Below are 23360 nucleotides of genomic sequence, written 5' to 3'. Positions count from 1 at the left end.
CTGCCCACAATCTCTTCTTTGCTGCAGGGATCTATTTTCTCACTGCCCACAATCTCTATTTTGCTAAACAGGTGCATATTCTCACTGTCCACAGTCTTCCCTCTGCTGCAATGGCCACTTTCTTGCTGGCCACAGTCTCCGCTTTGCTGCAGTTGTCTATTTTATCGGTGCCCACAATCTCCTCTAGGATAAAACGTGTCTCCTTACCCAGAAGTGAACAACTGGAGACCTTGATGCGTTCACTGCATGGAGGTTTTTTGAAGTTGACAACAGTGCTAATTTTAAGTGGAATGCTGAGCGACAACAAAACAGGCAAAACTAACGCAAAACAGAGTAGAGTTGAAAAGAAAATCCGAAACAGGACAAGAAACCGGGTAAAAACTGAACTTTTGACTTTTGCCGACACGGTTACCCTTCATCACAAAAAAAGACGCCCCCCCCCCCCAAAAAAACCACATTAAAAAAGTATAAATGTTTCCAGTTTTTGTGATGAGACAGTGCAACTTGCTTTGCAATAGTCACCTACTTATGGCAATAGTGTGACAGCTTAATGACCTTGTGGCGGCTCGATCGTCTGTGAGGGATTAAGAAAGAGAGGAGGGGCGGTGCAGGCTTCCCGTCCAAACAAGCGGCGAAGCGTACGGAGCGAGCTTTACAGGCTGGTACAATCGCGCATGCGCACGGCGGCAGTCGAAGAAGCAGAAGAATGAGGACGGTCAGATTAACTGTGACTACAATCCTGCGGGCGGCTGAACTCTGGCGTCTGCTCAATGTTCTTTTCCCACAAGCCTCACAGGGCAGAAGGAATTCTGGGAGACGGCGCTATTCGCTCTCACGATTTTCAAGTGTTTATTTAATACAAATGTGACGGCCTGAGTTTGCGGTAAGGGTTGCTCTGTATGAGACTGATTACGATATGGCCGGGGGGAGGGGTCCTGAAATATGTCATCATAAGACTATTACTTTTGTTGATACGGCTGTTGTTGTGCCCATTGTTTTATCATCCCTCCCACAGTCACTCAACCCCTCCATCCTGTTTTCTCTATTTCTGAGTTGGCTAATGTTTGAAAGTCATCCGTTTTCTTAGGATTCAGCCGTTCTTGTTGTGCCTGTGTAGAAATGCATTTCCCCCCCTCATTGTATTACGTTTGTAACGTTTTTGCAAGAATCTTTAATCAGTTACGATTGATGTGTGATGTTTGCGCAAAGCCACTAAGTAAGTTTCTGTATTTGATTACTCAGTTCAACGAGGGGAGGAAAAAATGATGGAAACAATAACCACGACAGGGTGCGGATCATTACAGTAAAGTCAAAACGACGAATCCAATCATGCACCAGCCAAACAGGCCTTCATCCGATAGCTTAGCGCTGTCGCTAACGTCAGCTAACTTTTTGCACTAAATAAGTACCGCCTAAAAAAAAATTTGCTAGCTTTTTTTAGTACCACCATAATGACCAAGATTAAAATGTAGACAAAAGTGTAGATGGAAAACAAGTCAGAAATTGTATTCCTCAATAGTATATTTAATATTTTTGTTTTGGAAAATATATAGTTAAATGTTTCAAACCAAATGGTTGTTGAAAATGAAATGCAAATGCATTGAATTAAAAAGTTAAATACAACTGAATTGTACTCAACAACTCTGGTATGAATAACACACTTTGAGAATCTCTATCATAATTATTGTATTGGCAGTTGGAACGTTACAAAGGGACAAAGTAAAAAATAAAACGATTGAAAAGGAAATACGAGAACGCATAACAAGCTCAAAAGGGGTCCCACACTCACAATATTTGCAGCAGCTAATGTTGCACAATTTATCTGATAAATCCGAGGCGCTGTTACGGAACACTGACCCAAAAGAGTTGCAATTCTTTTGTTTTGTTTTTTCTTCTCAGAGCCCCAGAAAGGAAAACAGAAACAGCCTCTCTCATCTCAGAACTGATCTCAAAAGGAAGTCATCACAGCTGCTGTTTGGCTACTTGTGAAAAAAGATGTTCACAATCGAAAGTTGAATTTGGTTGGGAGAAGTTCATGGAGATTTCCAGATTTGCAAAGCTGACCTCCCAAATGTTGGCGACCAAACAAACCTTGTGTCAATGTTCACTAAAGTCGGTGACAAGCATCTACACTTGTAATGGACAGAGACACCTTATCTGAGGAAGTATTAGAGTCATGTTGCCATGACTTTGGCAAAAACTAACATAAAAATAATAAATTACGCCAAAGACTAAGAAGTACAGCACACTTTTTTTTTGTTATATTTTTACTTTCACTGAAATCAGCCTGTTTTGAAGGGGCAGTCTTGTCTCATGCAAATGAGCCACGGGTCACCCCATCACAAGAACTTTCATTACCATGACAACAAGAGGCTAAACTACTTGTTGAGCCCAGCGAATTTTTTTTTGCTAATTTCCATTAGCCCATCTATGGTGTTACGCATTATATGTTAGCATTAAGCTAGACAACTTTTGTTATTATAGTGTTTGGTGAAAGAGAACTTGAACAATTTGTTTTAAAAGATACAGCCTTTGATTTTCTTTTCTTTTGTTTGTCAGTTTTACAATAAACTTCAACTGGGAGTTCACTATGTTACATTTATGGGCATTTGTGGGTTTAATGTCATTTTTAACATTTCCATTGTTTAGCTTGTACTTCGAGGATCAGAGAAGGACTCCGATTGTACTGTAAAGAAAGAAAGGAGAGAATGCTGAATGGGCTTCACTGAAGGAAGATGTGCTCCCAGCACGGGATGCCAAACAGCCGACTGATCCAAACATAAACAAATACAGATGCTCTCAACTGCTACTTTCCACGTGTTCGTGACACAGCCAGCATTTTTCTTCCGACATCAGCAAATTCAGCCAAACTTCTTCAATAAAAGTTCATCCAGTTCTCATGCCATGCTCCAAATTTGGACCCATGTTTTCCCCTTGCCTGCGAAGGCATTTGATCTGGCACGCCATGAAATTCTAAAAATAATAATAATAAAAATAACCGATAGTGTACCTGGTTCAAATTTGTTGGTGACCAGGTGAATTTTCCTAGGACAGTTGAATAATAATGATAAAGTACCTAAATACTGTACATGTTTGACAACAAACAGGTCTAAAAGATGAAATGCAATTGTATTGTACTTAGAATGTAAACACAACTTAACAACAGAGGTGGCAAATCCAGGTCCAGAAAGTAAAAACCCTGCCACAGTTTGACTTTAGCCCCTGATGCTAGCTAGCTAGCTAGCTCCCTAGCAGGTAAATGAGCACCATGGGAGCTAGCTAGCTAGCACGCTGGGGCTAAAGCCAAACTGTGGCAGAGTTTTTACTTACTGGACCTGGATTTGCCGTCTCTGCTTAACAAATGTACTCTACTCAGGGTTCCAGACTAACTTTTGTTACGAGAAGCACAGTGGACCCTATTTTAGGGGCGCAAGAGGAACAATTTAGGGGCAAACACTATAAATCAACTTGCAATGTAAACATTCATCCCATCCATTTTCACTATATTACTGAAAAATGGCCTAAAGTGTGAAGCAACAAAAACGATTCAAGCATAGTAATTATTTTTTTAAATCTGCAAACTTACTGGTTGCACTGGCGCGAGTAGATGAAAATTTTAGTTGCGCCGTCTCAAATTGTAGGGGCAAAATGCAGTCTTGAGCTCTTTACTGGATTTTAAAAAAAATGGTATCAAATTTGTAACAGTATGTACAGTTTGAACATTTAATTGTAGTGTAAGTGATCCTTCACATACCACGTACCACTTGGAAATGGCCAATTTCCTGAATAATGGCGCCTCATAACCAAACAACCTGTGCATATCCAGGACCTTGTTTTATTGAGTATCAAAATTGATTGATTGTTTAGAGTAAATACTGATGTTGAATTAAATTTAAAAAATTAAAAAAATTCAAAAGGGCCTACAGGACTACCTACTGTTACACGTAAATGAAAATCAAGGTTCTTTCTTTGATAAGAACAAGAACAACCATGCCTACACGATTCATAATGTTTTCTTTCTACTAATGAGAGTAGGAACTAACAAACTGCCTGCTTTTAAAAAAAGAATTAAACGTAAATCACTGCTGCTGGGATTGTCAGACCTCTACGGGCCCTCGTCTGAGCCAAATGCTGTTTTCCACTTAAAGTAATTAAATAGAATGCGTGGGAGGAGGGGGGGGGGGCATATTCACTCAAATAATAGCATAGTAATGGCTACAGAGGGTGTGGTGGACATGAACAAATAAAAGGTAGCAGTCCAAAGACTGAAACTCCCAAAAAGTCAACAAAGTAATTTGCAGCACTTCTCCCAGCCTTGAATTGTCGTTCCATTAAAGTGCTCTGATTTCATGATTTTAACCCAAATGTCAGCTGGATGTTTTATGCTGTGGTCGCCCACATGGATGCCGTGACTCACTTCCTGTTACTGTCCGCCATCTCTCAGCCAAACAGACCACGACATTGCAAACATCGGCCAGCGGGTTGTTGCTTTGGTGGCACAGAAAAAAAATCTGTTTTTTGCGCATACCTGGAGCAAACCCAAATTTTTTAATTAGTTTTAATTATCGCTTGCTACAGGTAGAGCGCACTGACAAGAACTCTAAAACTACCTTCATTTCCTAACTTTACTTGCCAAGGATATTTTCCACCCCATTTGCAGACCTACTTGGGTCATGTTTTTTGTTTTTTTATCGATCGGGTTCTAATAGACTGAAGTCAATATTAGTAATCCTGAAGGTGCTTGAGCATAAAACTCAACAAGAGTCTACTGAGCTGACCTATGATCTCAGCCAACACCCAATTGTTGTGAACACGGGTTCGGTTTGAACAACTTGGCTGCTCAAGCGCCCGAGAGAAATGTGCCGATCTGAATGTTAAACACGGGATCTGACAGAGGAATCTTTTCGTTCTTGGAACATTCATGAGGCTCTTGTGTTGACTTGTAACAATAAATCACATTTAACTCATTCCCTCCCAGCCATTTTCACTGAAGCAACCCCCTTTGCTCCCGGCTGTTTTACTGGCTTTTGACTGACTTTGCAAGGCCCACAGAATATTGTGTTCTATTGCTCTAAAAATATGGAACCTACCAAAAGAAAGAAATTCTCCTTTTTCGTCAGGAAAAAATAAGTTTGTTTGTAACTGTAGAATTAGACTTTAGCTAAGTTTCATCAATTTTTACAAATCTGTTTAAAACAGGGGGGCAAAAAGTGCATGTTGCAACATTGCCCTGGCTGATCTCTTATTCTCTGCTGCTACCCGCTGGATGTTTTTTGTAATAACTACCATTGTTTTAAGCGACCTCTTCAGGTCAGAAGCTGTATCAAAGCCATCTGTATGCTCTAGCATAAAAAAAACATTAAAAAAAAATGTTTGGGGGAGTGAAGGACAAAGTATTAAAAACATATTTAGACGTTTTGGGTTTGGTTGGGTTTTATTGAACTTTAATGTGTAATGCATTTTTAAGGCGAATAAAAACTAAGATTGAGTGCAGTGTTGAGTACCACAACAACACGTCTATAATATTTCCTACCATCACCAGTTTGAACATATTGTAATGCCCGTGATAAACTTTCAATTCTTTGACTAAGCAAATGGCAACAAAACAAATCCGTAATAGTCACATTCGTACGAGCATTACTTCCGTAGTGATGTCAAAACTGAACCTAATGTTACAGTGGCTTACGATAACGTTAAATTTGTACTGGTGCTGTCAACGTTCAAGCGTTAACTAATTTGTTAATCGCATTAATTATGTGTTAACGCAGATTAATCGCACTATTAATTTGGGCCACAGATGATCATTTATTCTTTGATAGCGGATGGTTGTGTTAAAGGTAGCACAGGTTGTGTTTGAGCAATAAACATAACTACATGCATTAAAGTAAAGCATTTTAATAAATGTTTGCGTATGACATTCAGAATATTTGTTCCCCCATTTTAAATGATGCAAGTAATTAACCGATTAGAAAATGAGCAGGATGAGCGTGTGCAGTGGATCGAAAGATGTTGAAGACGTCCTCATAACATTAAAAGTCGAAAGAATTAACACAGCAGGTGCTCTTTAAATCTGGCGGGCAACATTTTTTTGATTAAAGGCCTTTTTAATGAAGCGATTAATCGTGATTAATCAAAATTCTAAAATGTGATTAATCTGATGAAAAAAAAATCTCATTTTTGGAGAACTACTGTTCTATGGTAGAACTGCTGGACTGGATCCAAATCAAACAAAAGACAACAACAATAGAGACACTCTTTGTGTAATAATGACTACAGACTACCATTATTTACACGACTGGGATTATTTGCACTAAGATTGGTCTCAGAGTACTAGAAAACAACATTTTCCTTATCACATGAAGGCTTTTTGCACTCTAGTGCCTGAAGGGTATTTTGGCTGTGGTGGAGGGAGCGCGATACAAAGAGTTCTGGGAGACATCTGTGGTCTCCGTTGGTGCGAATCAGCAGCGCAGTGGGCCAACATGCGCAGAAATGCCGCAGCATGTGGACGGACAGTTCGTGTGAAGACGAGAGGGGCCTCGCCTGGGCCCAGATTTATGAGTAAGCAAACAGCGCCGGGGGGTGAACAAAGTCGCCAAAGTGGATAGCGCCGCAAATAAGCATGGCAATAAAATACTCTAACGTTTTCTCAAGAACGTTATACTACTTACTACATGCTGTTATTTTTTATTTTACTGCTTGTTATATGAACTGTGGGTCAATTTTACCCGATGCCATCCTGGATATACCCGGTTTGTTGGATCGGCTTCCAAATAAGACAGAACAAGCGATCGATGTGGTTTGGAACGTATTGCCATATAGAGGATCACTCACTTCTCCAAGTCCAGCTTAAAAGTCTTCCAGGCATGCTTCAACGAACTCTGCAACCTTCAATACCGAGCTCTGGTGTGCATCACCACATCTTTTATCCCACTATCAGCAACAACCGAAGCCAGGGGGAGGGCAATTAAGACAAGTCTTTCCCAAGCTGAACAGCATTAACACGGCGTCATTGTAAATAATTCCAGTGTGTGGGATCTTAAAACAATTAGGAATAGGACATTTTGGGCTTGGTCCACTGTAGCGCTGCACTGTCAAATATTTGCTCTGTGGAGATTTCGGGAAAACACTGTGGTCGCCGTGGATACGATAATGACAGGAACTGATGGTGAGCCGGGGTCGCCCACTCAGCAGTCTTGTGTTTTGTTAAAAACGAGCAACGTTCCAGTGAGTAAGGTTGATTCTACAGTTTTACCATTTTTTTTTTGCAACGTAAGCTACCATCTGTATTAAAAACAGCAGTTCTTCCATTTTTATTTTATTACTACAAACAATAGATGTGATTCATCTTGGGAAAATTGGGAAAATACTCAATTCTAACATAAGTAGCCAAAAGCAAACACTGGTTGTTCTGCTGTATTACTGCAGGTGGTTTTCCTACTGAGCAGGGGTGCGCCAAAAAATCGATTCTCATTTAGTACGATTCAGAATCGATTTTAAATGTCCCAAAATCGATTTTATTTAAATTATTTTATACTGTCTTGCCTGTGTCTGTGTGTGCCTTTATTTGGAGCGCTGTTCATGTTGTACCCGGTTTGGCCACTGAGGGGCAGTGTGGTTCCACGCGGTCTAATACACTGTTAAGTTGTAGCCACATTCGAGAGTAGAAGGAAAAAGTCACGAACAAGTTATTCCAATCAAAGTCGTTTTTTTTGCCATTTGGAGCCCTTCTTTTGAGTGATAAAAGTGCCGCGAGTAGCGCGCTAATTAGCATTAGCGAGTCAGACTGGAGTAGATCATTGCAATTCCTTGCACATCTATAGATTGAAGCAAAAATCATTGTCAATCAAATCATTTTGAATAAAAAAATCGCCCCTAATAAAAAAAAAATCGATTCTGAATCGAATCGCAGACCCAAAAATCGGAATTGAAATCGTGAGCCATTCAAAGATTCCCACCCCTACGACTGAGGTCTGCTTCTGTTGTCGTTTAGACAAGGAAGGGCCTCTTACATAACAAGGAGATCTCATCCCCATGATACCTCTACCAAGGGGCAGATCCGTTTCATGCTCCTTTGTGTTATGTTACCGAAACTTTCAAGAGTTCCTTTTGTTTCTGATTGGAACTCCACTGCACAAAAGCAGTACTCGATCGCCAAGCCACATCTTGTTCACAATACTAGATCGCATCACAGGACGTGTCACAATGCATTCTGGGATTGAGATGCTGCAACAAAGAAGCAAGTGTGATACGGCGGGGCGGTGGCGGCCGGTGGCGATCACATCTGCGCAAACAAAAACCTCACGAGGCCCGTCACTCTGGAACAATGCGGTGCAATTAGCCCTCGCAATTCAAGCCTGGCCACTGCGCCAACTTCACAAGGATGGATGAGAAGAAGCAGATGGAAAGCAGAATGAGCAGGGCTGCAAAATTCCAGTAATTTTTTCAAGTAGAAAACTTTGCGTGGGAATTAACACGCATTTATGGGAATTAATGGGAAAAGCAGGATTTGTTTTTAATTGAAGGTTGTCTCTAAATAGGTAAATGAGATACGAGCAAAATGTGTCCAGTGGCTATACTCGTTACTCAAAACACCAGTATGTCAATTTAGCACCCCCCCCCCCAAAAAAAAATATTTTTTTTTTTTTTACTGATAGCATTTTGCATTGTTTTTAGCATGCAGCTAAATGGGCTGTCACAATAAAAAATCTATACAATAATGTGTTCTATACGCCCCCACTAGTCTAAACACAGCATTCTGATTAATAATGTGTTTGTGGAATATAAATTAAGCAGCAAAAGCCACCCGTCTTATCCATCTCAGGGTCGGACATTTTGCTTGTGGCTTTTGCTGCTCAATTGATATTCCACAAACCCAATATTAATCAGAATGCTGTGTTTAGACTAGTGGGGGGCACATACCCTATCATTGTAAAGACAATTGTTGACCTGACTTCATCTTTAACTCAAAATGTCAGGCAATAGCATTTTTACAATGATACACAAAGAGATAAGCAATTACACGGCTTACAAAAAAAGGAACATTTCCAATAATGCCTGAAAGAGCGGGAAGAGGAACATCTTATTAAGCCCCACCCCCTTTCTCATCAAAATTCATGTTTTATTCAATAAAATATTGAAAACTTGATAAAGTACTCATTGAAATGTCATGTTTTTAAACTGTAATACTTTTTCCCTTCTTATGACAAAACAAAATGCTTCTATTTATGCTTGAGTATGTCATCAGATTAACTTCCTATAGGAACGCACCGCAAATCCCCCTCCATTCGAAACCCCAAGAGCGAGGCGGAAAAAGGAGATGAATTCAAAAGTCAAACAAACTGGATGTGCACGCTTCGCCTCTGACATAACCTGGAAGCTTCCCGCTCCCGAGAGACGTCCGAAACCAAGAACACATGGCTCACGCACACGCACGACAGCGCAAATCTTTTGAGACGTTTTACAATCCTGCCATTCCGCGGCACAAAAAGACATCCAGGAACGTGCTGTGCACTTATTGACGTCCAACCAACCATATTCTGTAGATAAACACACACTCACATTACGGTCAACAAAACGTCAAGCTGGGTTGTCCAAAATCCGGCCCGGGGGCCATTTGTGGTCTGCCACTCATTATTTTAGAGGCCCGCAGCGTACATGCCTGAAAAGTGTCGAGTGCTGAAACATTGAATCTACTACTACTACTAACAACAACAATAATAATAACAATATACAACAGGGACAACTCAACTCTCATCCGATGCCGGAATGATCCATTTATTGATTAAGACACGGTCCATTACTTTAATCCTAGAAATCTTATAAGCGTCAATGTGACCCCATGCTAGCAGCCCCCAAAGTTAGCTTCAGTACTGAAATACTGCGCTTAAACAACCACTCTGCACGTACAAATCGATAAACCTCAATCTATGGTTTGGGTCTTAATCGGTCACTCAGTCATGTCACCACCAAGAACTCTCCTGGATTTTGAATGCAAAGAACCTGAGGTCCAACCTGAATTCTCAGAGCGAATTGAGCATTTCAAGAAATTATGGCGATTCAGAGAATGGATGGATGGATGTCAAATCAATATATTGGTTGGACTGTTTGTCTTATGATGATTGATCCTAGAAATATTGCTACGTCATTCTTAAAATTGAGTTTCGGTAACGGCTGGTTTGACAGCAACCGTACTGTGCATTCCACTCTTTCTAGGTCAACAGCATACCTGCTGGCAAAAGTGCAAACAGACGCTAAGTATAAGCAGAATATTGTTTGGTAAAAAAAATATGTGGTATCTATCTATCACGGTGTTTTATAAAAATGTTCTAATTGGATCAACATGTTGAGTTCTAAACCGGAGCGAAGAAAAAAAAAGCGGCAGCATGTTGGGTTTGTTCCTGGGTAAGTGACAGTCGTGGAGGACTGACACGTAAAACACACCCGGGGGAACATTTTTAGCCTTGAGTTTGAAAGGTTGGCACATACTGGAGAGGTGGTGCGGGTGCACATCTGTCAGTTATAATGAAATGGGTCAAATAAATACTCGTGGTTCTTATGAACAGACTCAAGCTAGGTCCCAATTTAGGGGCTTCAAAAGTCTGTCTTGACCAATTGTTGAATGGTTTACATTTTGCCTGTATCTTAATGGAGGACGCGAGAATCGCCTCGTCCACCCTCGTCGATCTTCTTTTTAGAAGACATTCCACAGGTTCTCAACAAGGTTGATGTCAGGGAATGAGAGTGGCCATACCATACATTTGTCTCCCTTTATACAGAACCTACATGTAAAGCCATTAGGGGTGGGAATCTTTGAGTGTCTCACGAGTCGATTTCGATTCCGATTTTTGGGCCTGCGATTCGATTCAGAATCGATTTTCGCTTTAGAACAATTTTTGCTTCAAAATGATTTGAATGACATTGATTTTTGCTTCAATCTATAGATGTGCAAGGAATCGTAATATCTACTCCAGTCTGACTCGCTAATGCTAATTAGCGCGCTACTCGCGGCACTTTCATCACTCAAAAGAACGGCTCCACGCTGAAAAAAAAAAAAAAACTTTTATTGGAATAACTTGATCGTGACTTTTTCCTTCTACTCTCTAATGTGGCTACAACTTAACAGTGCATTAGACCGCGTGGAACCACACTGCCCCTCAGTGGCCAAACCGGGTACAACATGAACAGCGCTCCCAATAAAGGCACACACAGACAAAGGCAAGACAGTATAAAATAACTTAAAATAAAATTGATTTTGGGACATTCAAAATCGATTCTGAATCGTACTAAATGAGAATCGTGATTCTTATGAGAATCGATTTTTTTGCACAGCCCTAATAGCCATATGCTTATTTGGAACACATGCTCTCTCTCTGCTCTGTCTCTGTCTCTGTCTCTGTCTCTGTCTCTGTCTCTGTCTCTGTCTCTGTCTCTCTCTCTGTCTCTCTCTCTCTGTCTCTCTCTCTCTCTCTCTCTCTCTCTCTCTCTCTCTCTCTCCTCTCTCTCTCTCTCTCTCTCTCTCTCTCTCTCTCTCTCTCTCTCTCTCCTCTCTCTCTCTCTCTCTCTCTCTCTCTCTCTCTCTCATCTCTCTCTCTCTCTCTCTCTCTCTCTCTCTCTCTCTCTCTCTCTCTCTCTCTCTCTCTCTCTCTCTCTCTCTCGCATTTAGGGACTATACACTTTGGAGGACCCTAACTACACGTTCGACGAAGGAGACCCGTTTAGGCATTTACAAGAGCCACATAAATCTCGGGACACTTCCTGGTTGTACCCACCCTTACCCTACTATCACATATTTGAACAGAAACGTCAAGGTTTAAAAAGGTCCTGCGGGACAATACTTGTATCCAAGGGCTGCACCCATTGGAGGACCCAGCCTAAGAATTCGATGAAGGCTACGTCAAACCCGAGGGAGCTTCTCCGATTTGACGGCATGTTAGACACATCTCAACTGAGAGATAACTTTGCTTGTTGTGGAGGAGCTACGTTTAAAACCAATCCAAGTAGGACTGAACCCAGAACCTCAGAACTCAAATCCCAACCAAAACACCCTGACTGTGAAAAACGGGCTTTTAAGGCAAAGGATGGATTGTGAAGTTTTAAATGTAAGATTACCTTTTTGTAGATGAATAATGTCCGGGAAGTTGGCAAGCAGGCCTTGGTAGAGCGACAGCGTGTCCAGCATATGGAAGAGGTCGTACTTGGGCTGCTCCGCGAACAGCTCGCCAATGTTCTCGTAGGTGCGGCCAGTGTGGGAGATGGCGTTGTTGAGGGCCTCGGAGCAGTGCGGCGGGTCCAGCATGAACGACTGGCTGATGGACTGGAAAGAGTTGCCCAGTCGTTGGAACTCCTTCCTGAAGCCGCCCAGGTGCTTGCGAACCAGCTCCGAGGCGACGTGCGTGAGCTGCAGGACGCTGTCGTCCATCTTCTTGGCGAAGTTCTTGAAGGTGTCGACCCGTTCTTCCACGTCTTGAAGGTCCTGGTGCTCGTTGGGGATCTGAAGGGTCAGCATGAAGTGCGCCCCGACCATCTCGTCCTTCTCGGCCCGCCTCTTGCCCAGCTTCCACTGCTTGTCGTCGGCGCACATCAGGAAGTGCTCAAGGCCTTCATACTGGGACAGCACCGGGTGGCTGGTCATGTGGTTCATCCACAGGATCAGCCGCCGCTTGCGCTTCTCGATGAAGTCCTCCTCAAAGCGCCCCGTGGCCTGCTTCTCCGGCAGGTGGGGCACCGAGATCACGGTGAACTTGTGCAGCAGGCGGTTGTACAGCCAGTCAAAGTGCTTGTAGCGCCGGTGCACGGGCCCGCTCGTATGGCTCGGCGTCACGCGGTACGAAATGTACGTCTTGATGCCTTTAAATTTGGTCTGCTTGGTGGGGTCTTCGATGGAGCATGAGAAAGGCTGTGGGTTTTCCTTCCATCTGGGCCCCTGGGGGCTCATCTCGATGCTGTAGGATTCGGCTATCTTCGCCATCATGGGCACGTCCCCCAACACGAACGCCTCCACGCCCGAGCGGACGAAGCTGGAGAAGCGGTTCAAATTGCGGCCCACCATGCTGCCTTTCCTGGCGCCGGAGATGCTGTCCTGCCGCTCCATGGGCGGCTTGGCCCGGTAGTGCACGTTGGGGTTGCTGGATGGCGGGCTCTGATGCGAGTGACCGTTGGCCCCGGGGGGGCTCCGGCCGATATCGCCGTCCTCCACCACGGTGGACCTGTCGTCCCAATCGTCCCAGTCATCATCATCGTCGATATCATAGTAAGTCGGCTGCGTGTTGAGGGTTGTGTTCGTAGTGGCGGGCAGGAAACAGGAATCGTTCCCCAAAGAACCTGCCGGGCTGATGGAGCAGTCGGTCACGTTGGAGTTGGAGCGCGTGCGAATAACCTCCACATAGGATGCCGGAAAGAGACCCCGCTCCCCTCGGCTGTTCTCCCCCTGGAACCATCCGTCCACCGAGTTCTCGTCGAAGATGATCAGGTCCTCGTTCTCCTGGATGCTGATCTCCTCTTTGTTTTCACTTTGGAACGTGTAGAGTGCTTTGGCTTTCACCGGCATCTTGACGTTATCCTGATCCAGTTGCAAAACAATAATATTAATAATATCTAATCATCTACATGCACATGGTGCCTAGCAAGCTGTATTGGAAACATGTAGGGCACTTTAATGAATATTTCAACTCATCTCACATGACATGGATCGGGTGTGCAACAGCACAGTCAGTCAAAAACTGTTTACTCTACTTGACTTATTGCTGTGCTTGACTTACACTTCGCCGCCAACGAGACTACTCGAGCCCATTGATGCAAACACTCTTTTGTCTCAAAATTGAGTTATTTGCACGCACTCAAAGGCGCTCGTTAATTTCGTTTTCTACTTCCCTGTTACAAACAAGTCCGTTTAAAAACCGGTTTCACCAACCAGATCCTGCAACGAGGCTTTTAATAATCAAAAAAAAAAAATGGACAAGAACCGCTCGTTTATCCCCCAGTTGTCGCACTTTCGTCACATTACGGATCCTGGCAACGGCGCCGGTTGTAAATAATTCCAAGTGAAAAGTGCACTTTTGTTGATAGCGACGGTATCCGTGAACATGGTGAGGCGGCAGCTCCACGTTCCCGTCCTTCCTTCCTTCCCTCAGACGCGAACTTGCTCCGTGAGTCTCGTAAGCAGGTTCCTGGGCATCTTCGCTCGATCCTTTGAAAAATCACAACAGCCTTCTCCGGTCATCGCGCTTAGGCGAGACGGTATTGTTTCTGTGGCTCTATTTCCTCACGGCCCCGGCACAAAGTAACTCTTTCCATGACGTTAGACTGAGACAATTGGAGGCGAGATCGCCTGTTACTCTTTCAAGCCGCCTTTCCCTGAAAGAGAAGTGGAAGGGGGGGGGGGGGGATGCTATGGCTCAATGACGCTCTCTAGGTGGACGCGTGAAGTCATTGCAACAACACAGAGCTTTGAAAGGATGACGTCCATTTGATGGAGTTCCAAATATGAATTGCCAACATCAAACTATTAAAAATCAAATATAAACCAATGCCAAATTAGATAATTGAATGTCCTAAAAAAAATGTATCATAAACCATCACGTTTCTAATCAACCAAATAAAATGTCAAAATAAACAAACACCTACAAACGTCAAATCTACCCAACAAATATGTTAAGTTAAACAAAATTTTAGATTAAGCAATTTTAAAAGGTATCAACTCAAGCATTAAGAATGTTAAATCATACAATAAAAAAAAATTTTTTAAAAAATCAAGACATTTGCTCGAGCAATTAGTTAAGGTCATACTGGCGCCTTAAATTGAAAAAAATATGTCTTTATTTATGTATATTTATTTTACTGAATACAATTCGGCAGGCAAAAGTAAAACTACATAATTTGTGTTTATTTCTTTTGTGAGCCCCACCATTTGAAAAACACTGAGATGTTGTGATTACAAACAAACAAACACTACTACAATTTAATTTGGTCATTCACAATGTGCTGTTCCAAAATTCCAGAAGTCTCCTTCTATGTCGATCGCAGTCGAGCAAAAGAACCGACAGGTGGCGGTGCTGTAACGCAATGGATGCCAACCGCCATTAAACACCAAAAAGAAGAAGAGGCAGTGTGACGCCACAGACTTGGCCGTCTCCCTCCATGTCGAAGGTAAACCAAACTGTTTTATCTTATTTATTTGCCCAAGTTGCGCCACTGGGCGCAGTTTGCATTTTGTAGTAATTGCGTTTAGGCGGTAGAAGTAACATTAACGAGGCAGAGTCGTCGCTGTGGCTAGTTAGTAGCTACCGGCTACTTGCTTGCCACCTTAGCCACGCTGCTAACATAACCTGGTTGGCTGGATAGCTCGCCAGACACAGAATGAAGAGTTTCTGTACTGAGCAAGTTTTGTTTTTGTTTTTCAATGCAGTAATCTTGCTGAACACCCATCATTGTGCGTGTGTGGTACTACTGTCAAATTAGCTACGGTGGGGATATGGTAACTGTTTGTTAATATAAATGTATTTTCAATTTTACGTCAATTTTTCATCAGTGCAACTCGAGGGGGGTCACATAGGACCTACCTAACCAGATATATGACAAAAACACTTATTTTACAAATGTGCAAAATACGTTATCTTAAATATTTAAATTTTCATGCAAACAAATAAAGTACAAACCGCAAAACCACTGCTACGTGTTGTTTTGACCCCACCTCCAGAGCCCCCATGGATGACCTGACCTTAGCCCTCTCGGCCAGCTTTGCTGTGTCCAAGGAGCCCAACAGTACAGCTGCCCCGCACCCTCGGCTGTCCCAGTACAAGAGCAAGTTCAGCGTGCTGGAGCAGAGCGAGCGGCGCCGGCGCTTCCTTGAGCTACAGAAAATGTACAGCGCCCTATAAACCTTTTCATAATGTTTGTTTAAAATAGACACTGGGTTGGTTACACCAAGGTGGCAGAGGAGCGAGCGACTACTGCATAGGCAGATATACCCAAATGTGTTTTCCATTTCCAAAAAAAAAAAGAATAATCGAGTGGATCATCGTCAAGCACATGTCTGTGCCATTAATCTGAGCACTAGAAAAGTTAATTAATTAACGTTTGCCACCTAGATGTAAGTGTAGCGTCATGAAAAAAAACTAAAAAAAAGTATTTCCAGAATGAACAGACACAGTACACGTCTTGAAGTTTTTTTTTCCTTATTTTCCATCTCAGTAAAAGGTTGAACTACGTCGACCACGTACGGCGTCTGGCCGATGGCGACTGGACGGGGGCGGACAGCGATGGGGAGCAAGACATGGAAAAGCAGGAGGAGGATGAAGGGGAGAAAGGGAAACAGGAGCGAGATGGCAAAGCTGATGAAGAGGAGATGGAGATTGAGAGAAGAAAGCTGCCAAAACATTATGCCAACCAGGTCAGTCTTGTACAAGACAATGAAAAGTCAATAGGTCCCCAGTTTTGGGTTAAAAAAACAACAACCTACAATGCAATTTTAGCCAATCAGATCCTTAAAGAAATTTCCAAGAAATGAATTGACGCACTCGCTTGAATTATCGCAAAATTAAATATCCTGTTTCCATGTGGAATAAAAGGCTAAGATCATCTTCTGAGCAACAGTGTTCCTCATGGTCCAGAAGATGGCGCCTTTGTTAAAAAAAAGAAAAATCTGATTTACCTCTGTTCCTCCTCAGCTTATGCTGTCAGAGTGGTTGGTGGATGTCCCAGCAGAGCTGGACTCTGATTGGCTGATGGTGGTCTGTCCCGTGGGGAAAAGATCCCTCATCATTGCATCCAAGGTAGGAATGTTTTGTTGGTAAAACTGTCTGACAGAGGAAACATTATATAATATGGTCTTCGTATTATACTTGGAACACATCTAAAAAATAATCAGGCTGTTTTTGTCCCTATTATGCACATTTCTGACCAAGCATGACAAAGAAAAAAAGTATCCTATAACATTATTCTGTGGCCTGTTGTTAGTTAAGAACGAATTTGTCCTGATAATGGGGTCCGAAATGGGTCGCTGCTGAAAATCTTGATTGTTAAACGTGTTCAATCTGACCAAAAATCTTCATTTGCGTGGGGAAACTGACTTGTGTAGTCATGACTCAGTGAATTGTGACGTGGAACGGAATGCAGCCAGTCGAAGAAGCATCCTGGCTGAGGAACAAGGAAGCTGGCGTAAACAAAAACAAACATGTCCTTTTGTGTAAAAGTGTGTTCTACTGACAGCAAAAAAGTATTTTACAAAGCAAGTCTTCTTTGACAACACTCCCAACTCCGGTCCCTTTTGGAAATATTAGCCGGGCATCGTGACAGTTATTTGAAAACTCCTCCTGTACCTGGCCTTACAGACAAGGAAATGGGAAGAGGACATAAGGAGGTGAGAAAGTAAGAAGAGGAGATGAGAAGACGAGAAAGTGATGAAATAAGCCGAGAAGATGCAGAACTGAATTGAGGAAATGAAAAGACGCAGGAAGTAAAGGGAGAAGATGTAAAGACAAGAAAGCAAATAGGAAGCTGTGACGAGTGTACAAGAGGAGATAAGAGAAGGAAGTGAGGTGAGAAAATGAGATGCGTCGACAAGGATGTGAAATTGAGATGAAAAACATGGAAATTAGATGAAAAGACGAGGAGCAGAAAATGAGATGACAAAAAAGTGATGAAGAAACAGAGATGAGAAGGTGGGGAAAAAAACTTGGACTTATAAGGTCATCATTATGGAGGACCAAAATTAAAAAAATAAAATAAAAACGGATATAACAAATATAATTTTAAAATTAAATACAAAAAATAAATATAAATGGAAATAAAAACAACAACAACATATATATATATATATAACTCCCTAAATTAAAAAATTAGATTCTAAAAATAAATGTCAACATATCCGACATAATCGGAGAGCAGAGCATTTTTACTTATTGATTGATTCTGGGGTTTTCCTGGCTCAAATTGAGGCAGAGGTGGTACCATCCTGACTATGTGTGACTACCAATACCAGGTATCGGTGCCAATACCAATGACGATACCATTATCGGTCGCCCTCCTGCAGCCGTTTTATGATCAGGAACTAGAAATTAGAAATTATATGAGCACAATGTTGCCATTAATTTCATGCAATGTTAAGGAAACATTATATATACAGTATTGGGGTATATAGGTCTTTCTTTAAAATGATCTGTCGTTTTTGGGTGGGGAATTTTATTTACCAGTGGTATCAGTATCTGACTACTCAACAGATGAATATCGGTCTGAGAAAAAGTGGTATCAAACATCCCTAATCCTGACCATGCGCCATGACGTGCATGTATTCTATAAATAAACCGACTTGCTTTCATTTTCGACAGGGAACATATTATACTCCCATGTTCTAATAATAATAATAATAATAATAATGATAATGATGATGATGATAATAATAATAATTTTAAAAAGCAGTTTCTTCAGTAGTTGTTGTTTCAGGTCTTTTTGGTGCACTGCTATTTATATGGCGCAATGCTGCATCTGCAATTAAACACGTTGCTGCCGAGCTCAATCAACACAGCTGGAGCAATCAGTCTGTCAGGCTGGAGTTGGCAAGCAAGTTAGGTGGTTATTTTTGTATTTATTTGTTTACTTTTATTTTTTTAATCTTGTTTTTTATTTGTACTTTTATTTTTTTATTTTGGGATATGTATACATTTTGTTTTTATTTATTTTTCTATATATTTTTTGTATTAAATTTTTGATTTTTTTTATATCAGTTTTTATTTTCACTTTTATTCATTTATTTCGTAATTTATTTATATTTAATTTTGGCAGTTTTGGTCCTCTATACATTATAGGACAGTGTTAATATGCAGGTGCTGTTCCAATTCAGTATTGCCTTGGAGGAGGCCTGCGACTTTGATGGGTTGTATCCAATGTTGTGTGCAGGGTTCTACTGCAGCGTACACAAAGAGTGGCTACTGCGTGAACCGTTTCCCTTCCCTGCTGCCCGGTGGAAACCGCCACAACTCAGCCATGGGGAAAGGTAGTCGCACCCCTGCCGGCTCATTTTCAAAAAGCAAAGTCATTCACTGACGTGCTCCAAACGATGTCGCCGGCGTAGATTACACCATCCTGGACTGCATTTACAGCGAGGTGGACAGGACCTTCTACATCTTGGACGTCATGTGCTGGAGAGGCCACCCGGTCTACGACTGCCCGGTGAGACGGACCCTTCCCGAAAATGCCGCGGCAAATCCGGGAATGTTTGGCACTCCCGATGGCTTCAAAGTAGCGCGAGTCTGGAGCGCAGATGTTCTCTTTTGCTCTTTTGACACCGCTGCATGTTTTCTCCTCCGCAGACCGATTTCCGCTTCTACTGGCTCCAGTCCAAAGTGCAGGAGACGGAAGGCCTGGCAGAGATCGCCAAACGCAACCCTGTGAGTGGAACACCACCTCTTCTTTCTTTTTTTTTTTCACATGGGAGCAAGAAAGACTTGAACCTTCTTGAAACCTTTTGCTTCTAATCTGATAGAGAAAAAAAATCCAACATTTAGGTCAGTGTCGACTCAGGGTGGAAATGTGGAAAATGGATGGGTCAACTTTGCCCTGCGCCATTTTGTGTTTTAGCGTTTATACAGAACAGACATGTTCTGTTGGACAGGAAGCAAAACGGTGCATGGAAGAAACACACTTGTGGTTCTGTTTGCTTCGACAGTTCCGCTTCGTGAGCCTCCAGAGCATCGAGTGCACAGCGGCGTCCATCCATAAAGCCCTGGCAGCTGAGTACAGCTTCAGCGTGAGAAACTCTTTCCTGAATGGACCTTTTGATAATGTTTGTCAACACGAGATGCCGGGGGGCACTTCCGGGTGGCAGAATGCAAGAGACGAGCGCTGATTTGATTTTAAAATGATGACAAATACTTTGTGTTTGAGATAGCACCACAGGATATAAGTCAAAAGCTTAGTTTTTCCCCAATATTTCCTTTAAAAAATATAAAAATTATATTTTAAGTTTATTAGCCTCCAAATTGTATGATGTGATTGTGAAGAATACTTTTTTCAGAGCCTGGACTTTTTAAAACACTTTTACTTGAGTATGGTAATTATTTGATTGACTATTTTTAAGAGTGTTGTCTTTTATGGAAAAACGAGATCAAAAAAATAAAAATGTCAAAATAAATAGGATTAAATATCAATCAATAAATAAAAACGCTCTGCTCTCACATTTATTTATTTCATGCAACGGCGGAGTCCAAACCAAGACACGCTTAGGACCACCCCCTCATTTGAATAACATTTCGACTTGACAGAGCGTCTGCAACATGCAATAAATAAATGTGTGAGAGCAGAGCGATTTTATTTATTTATTGATATTTAATATATATATATATATATATATATAGTATTAAATTTGTATTTCCGTTTTTATTTTCACTTTTATAAATTTATTTAGTCCTTTATTTATTTTAAATTTTGGCAGTTTTAGTCCTCCATAGTCTTTCAGTAATTTAAACAGAATGGCCAGCGAGCTTGGGTTTTTGCCACCGGGAAATGCGAATGATGTCATAGTGAAAAGGTATTTTCTTGGATCCAACATATGCCTACGTCCATATCCTCGTTCTACGTTTGGACCGATTGTCAACTTTGCCGGCAGGTGGACGGTCTTCTGTTCTACCACCGGCAGACCCACTACACGCCTGGCAGCACCCCGCTGGTGGGCTGGCTGCGGCCCTATATGGTCGCCGACATCCTTGGCGTTGAGGTGCCCCTCGGACCCCTCACCGCCAAGCCCAAGTACGCCGGCCACCAGCTGCAGCAGATCCGGGAGCACAAGAAGACCTCCAGCGAGGTACGGCCGGCCAGCAGGGATGGGGGCTACGAACTGGAGCACCTGTCCACGCCCACCCAAGACAACTGCCACAACCACAGACACATCCAGGAGGCGCAAATGGAGGACTGATCTGATTCATAGATCATTACTGACTCACCAGCGCTTCACTGTTTTATTTAGAACTCTTCCCTAAAAATGTCTCCTGCAATTGGAAACTCATTTTAATCCGGTACGACCTGGACAACGTCTCAATGTGCAGAAGCGGTTAGGATTGCAAAGTAGTGGGAACTTTCCTGTGTAATTAAAATTGTATGGAATTGAAATTTATGCTCGGGTTTCTGGAAATGCACATCAAACATTTTCATAACCATGATAAGTCATCCATGCAAAATAACAATAAAAAAATGTCATCTGATTTTTTTATTAAGTTTTAAATATTTTCTTGAACAATCAATTCTTTCATTAAAAGACAAAAACATGGATGTTGCGTCAAATATTACTCATTGCCCTGATCCCAGCCCCTTCAAATATTTTTTTTTTTTAAACATCAGCCATCCAAAAACAACAGTCCCATTGAAAATGTAAAATGAAAAGCGAATCTCTCTACAGTGACCTTGAAGTGCAAAAACAAAACGACAAAATATAATAAACACAGAAGCAAACAAAAACAAACAGCTTAAGACGCAAGTTTCAATTTTGTAAATTCCCATTCATTCCTGTGGAAAATTTCCAACATGAAACCCTATTTCGCAATAGATCAGTCATTTTGATTCAATAATACATACAACACAAGTTAAAAAACAACAGTATTTTTAGTTTGTAATATAAAATCTGTCATTTAATCTGTATCAATATTGATGTGTTTACAACTTGTGATTTTTACAATCCCCCCCCCCATTCAAATGTTTTTTTTTAATGTGTATTTCTAAATAAATGTTTTTTAAATGGCCCCGTTGCGCTCTGTCTCACGTCAAATAGCACTAACACAAATTCATTCACATGGTGGTTTGATATGCTGAAACGGAAAATTGTCAGTATTTGAGGTGCTTGTATAGAAGAATATGACCTTACAACACACATCTACCACATCGTATTGTTAACCACTTTTCTGAGAAGCCTGACCCAACATGCGCCTTACTGCAGGAATCCAGGTATTAGTCAGCAGCACATGTCTCTTTCCAGGAAATGTCGCATTCATTTGTACTTTAGTGAGAGCTCTCCCACGCTTCTCACGCAGGCAATGAAAGCCTTCTCATAACTTGACGTCACAGGATGAACAACAAAATATGACTTGACAATAGAATATCTATTAGAAGAAAAAAATATACATATATATTATAATATATGGGAAATGTGTGTGAGCGATGTCATGAAAGTGTTATAATTATGCACACACAGAGCAGAGAGGCTGGTGGATGAGGTGTGTTCAAGTGCAATTGATATTTTGCCGCTTTTAGCCGATTAATCTCATTCTTTTTGTGTACTTTATATATGCACACATTCAGTATCAATATGTATCTCAACACAGTACAGCGGTACGATAAGATTCATGGATGATACATTTGACTATTTGAGAAGGTTTGGTTAAATCCAAAACCATTTTCTTATTCCAATCACTTTTTGTTACACCCCTAATATATATACATACTGCAAATGTATCAAATGAAGTGTGCCACAATGAACTTGTTGTCAAGGACGGCCATGTTTTGTCAGCTCAAAAGTCAAATGTGTGATTCTGCAGATATAATGATAATACAGTTAACACGTATATAGAGTTGAACCGGCAATGTTGTCATGTTACTCTAAAATGCAAATAATACTTAATATGTGACCAAGCTACTGCACAGGTCAATCACACTTTAGATTTATAGATTCACACCACAGAACATGTTGCGTGCCACAAGTAGCACTTTTGTCTGTGACTAGCATACAAACCACATAGATTGCTATAGTAGTCAAACGACATCTCATCACATTTTAAAATCTGAATAATTCTCACAAATCTAATTACAACGATTCAAAGTCCAATGCTTTTTAATGAGCGCAGAGTTTCCTCTCACCGAATTGACCGCCAATTTGACTTTCGACATTTATTTTTATTTTTTACTTGTGACATAATTGTCAATATGCCAAGCGCACAAGTTAGCATTGTCCACGACAACAAACTATGTTAGCTTTAAAACAAACCAAGTTTCTTGTTGGCTGGCTAACAAACAAACAAACACACAAAGTAGCATGTTAGCATGCAACATGTTTTAGCTATTAGCTATAATTGTGTAACCCACTAGTCACAAATTACAGACAAATGAAACAGTGTTATTCTTAAAAATATAAATGAATGCGACACACTATTATGGTTGAAAACAGTGAAAAAAATCTTAACTTATGCATGTCAGAGCATTTACCTTGATAACGTCGATTCTGCCGAGTCACGTGCTCACCCTTTTCCTCGTTAAAACGTCACCGTGGTCAAGCAAAATGATTCAGCAATGACAAGGAAGACATCAACAAATAATATGCCCCCCCCCCCCCAAAAAAAAAAAGTTTAATTAAAACTCATTTGATCTGCTATATTTGTTAT

General features: G+C 41.4%; 2 protein-coding genes across 2 annotated transcripts in view; one reads left to right on the top strand and one right to left on the bottom strand.

The window, feature by feature from the left end:
* snx33 (sorting nexin 33) overlaps window positions 1–23243 on the bottom strand; it is a 28763-nt gene extending 5520 nt beyond the window's left edge. Inside the window, exons 1-3 of the mRNA XM_086073655.1 lie at window positions 23185–23243; window positions 16652–16799; window positions 12112–14355 (exon numbers count right to left, since the gene is read on the bottom strand). Of these exons, the coding sequence (XP_085929781.1) occupies window positions 12112–13549 (1438 nt within the window). The 5' untranslated portion in view covers window positions 13550–14355; window positions 16652–16799; window positions 23185–23243. The remainder of the gene's footprint in view (window positions 1–12111; window positions 14356–16651; window positions 16800–23184) is intronic.
* On the top strand, window positions 15010–21453 carry snupn (snurportin 1). The gene is made up of 9 exons (XM_086073656.1): window positions 15010–15147; window positions 15698–15862; window positions 16192–16390; window positions 16668–16772; window positions 18895–18991; window positions 19070–19167; window positions 19308–19385; window positions 19664–19744; window positions 20603–21453. The coding sequence occupies exons 2-9, from the start codon at window positions 15705–15707 to the stop codon at window positions 20906–20908; spliced, it is 1122 nt and encodes a 373-aa protein (XP_085929782.1). The 5' UTR covers window positions 15010–15147; window positions 15698–15704; the 3' UTR covers window positions 20909–21453.
* Window positions 23244–23360: the final 117 nt, after the last annotated feature.

Source organism: Leptonotus elevatus, chromosome 4, assembly GCF_054856555.1.
Source record: "Leptonotus elevatus isolate MCC_2025b chromosome 4, RoL_Lele_1.0, whole genome shotgun sequence".
NCBI lineage: Eukaryota > Metazoa > Chordata > Actinopteri > Syngnathiformes > Syngnathidae > Leptonotus > Leptonotus elevatus.
Note: the sequence above shows the minus strand (reverse complement) of the source record. Positions and strands in the feature narration are given on the sequence as shown.

What these genes read in the sequence shown, in the direction of transcription:
- snupn (XM_086073656.1), top strand. Translation starts at nt 15,705, where the DNA reads ATGGATGACCTGACCTTAGCCCTCTCGGCCAGCTTTGCTGTGTCCAAG. An exon ending in CAAAACATTATGCCAACCAG is followed by an intron (nt 16,391 to 16,667) that starts GTCAGTCTTGTA and finishes GTTCCTCCTCAG; the next exon opens with CTTATGCTGTCAGAGTGGTT. An exon ending in CAGCTGAGTACAGCTTCAGC is followed by an intron (nt 19,745 to 20,602) that starts GTGAGAAACTCT and finishes CTTTGCCGGCAG; the next exon opens with GTGGACGGTCTTCTGTTCTA.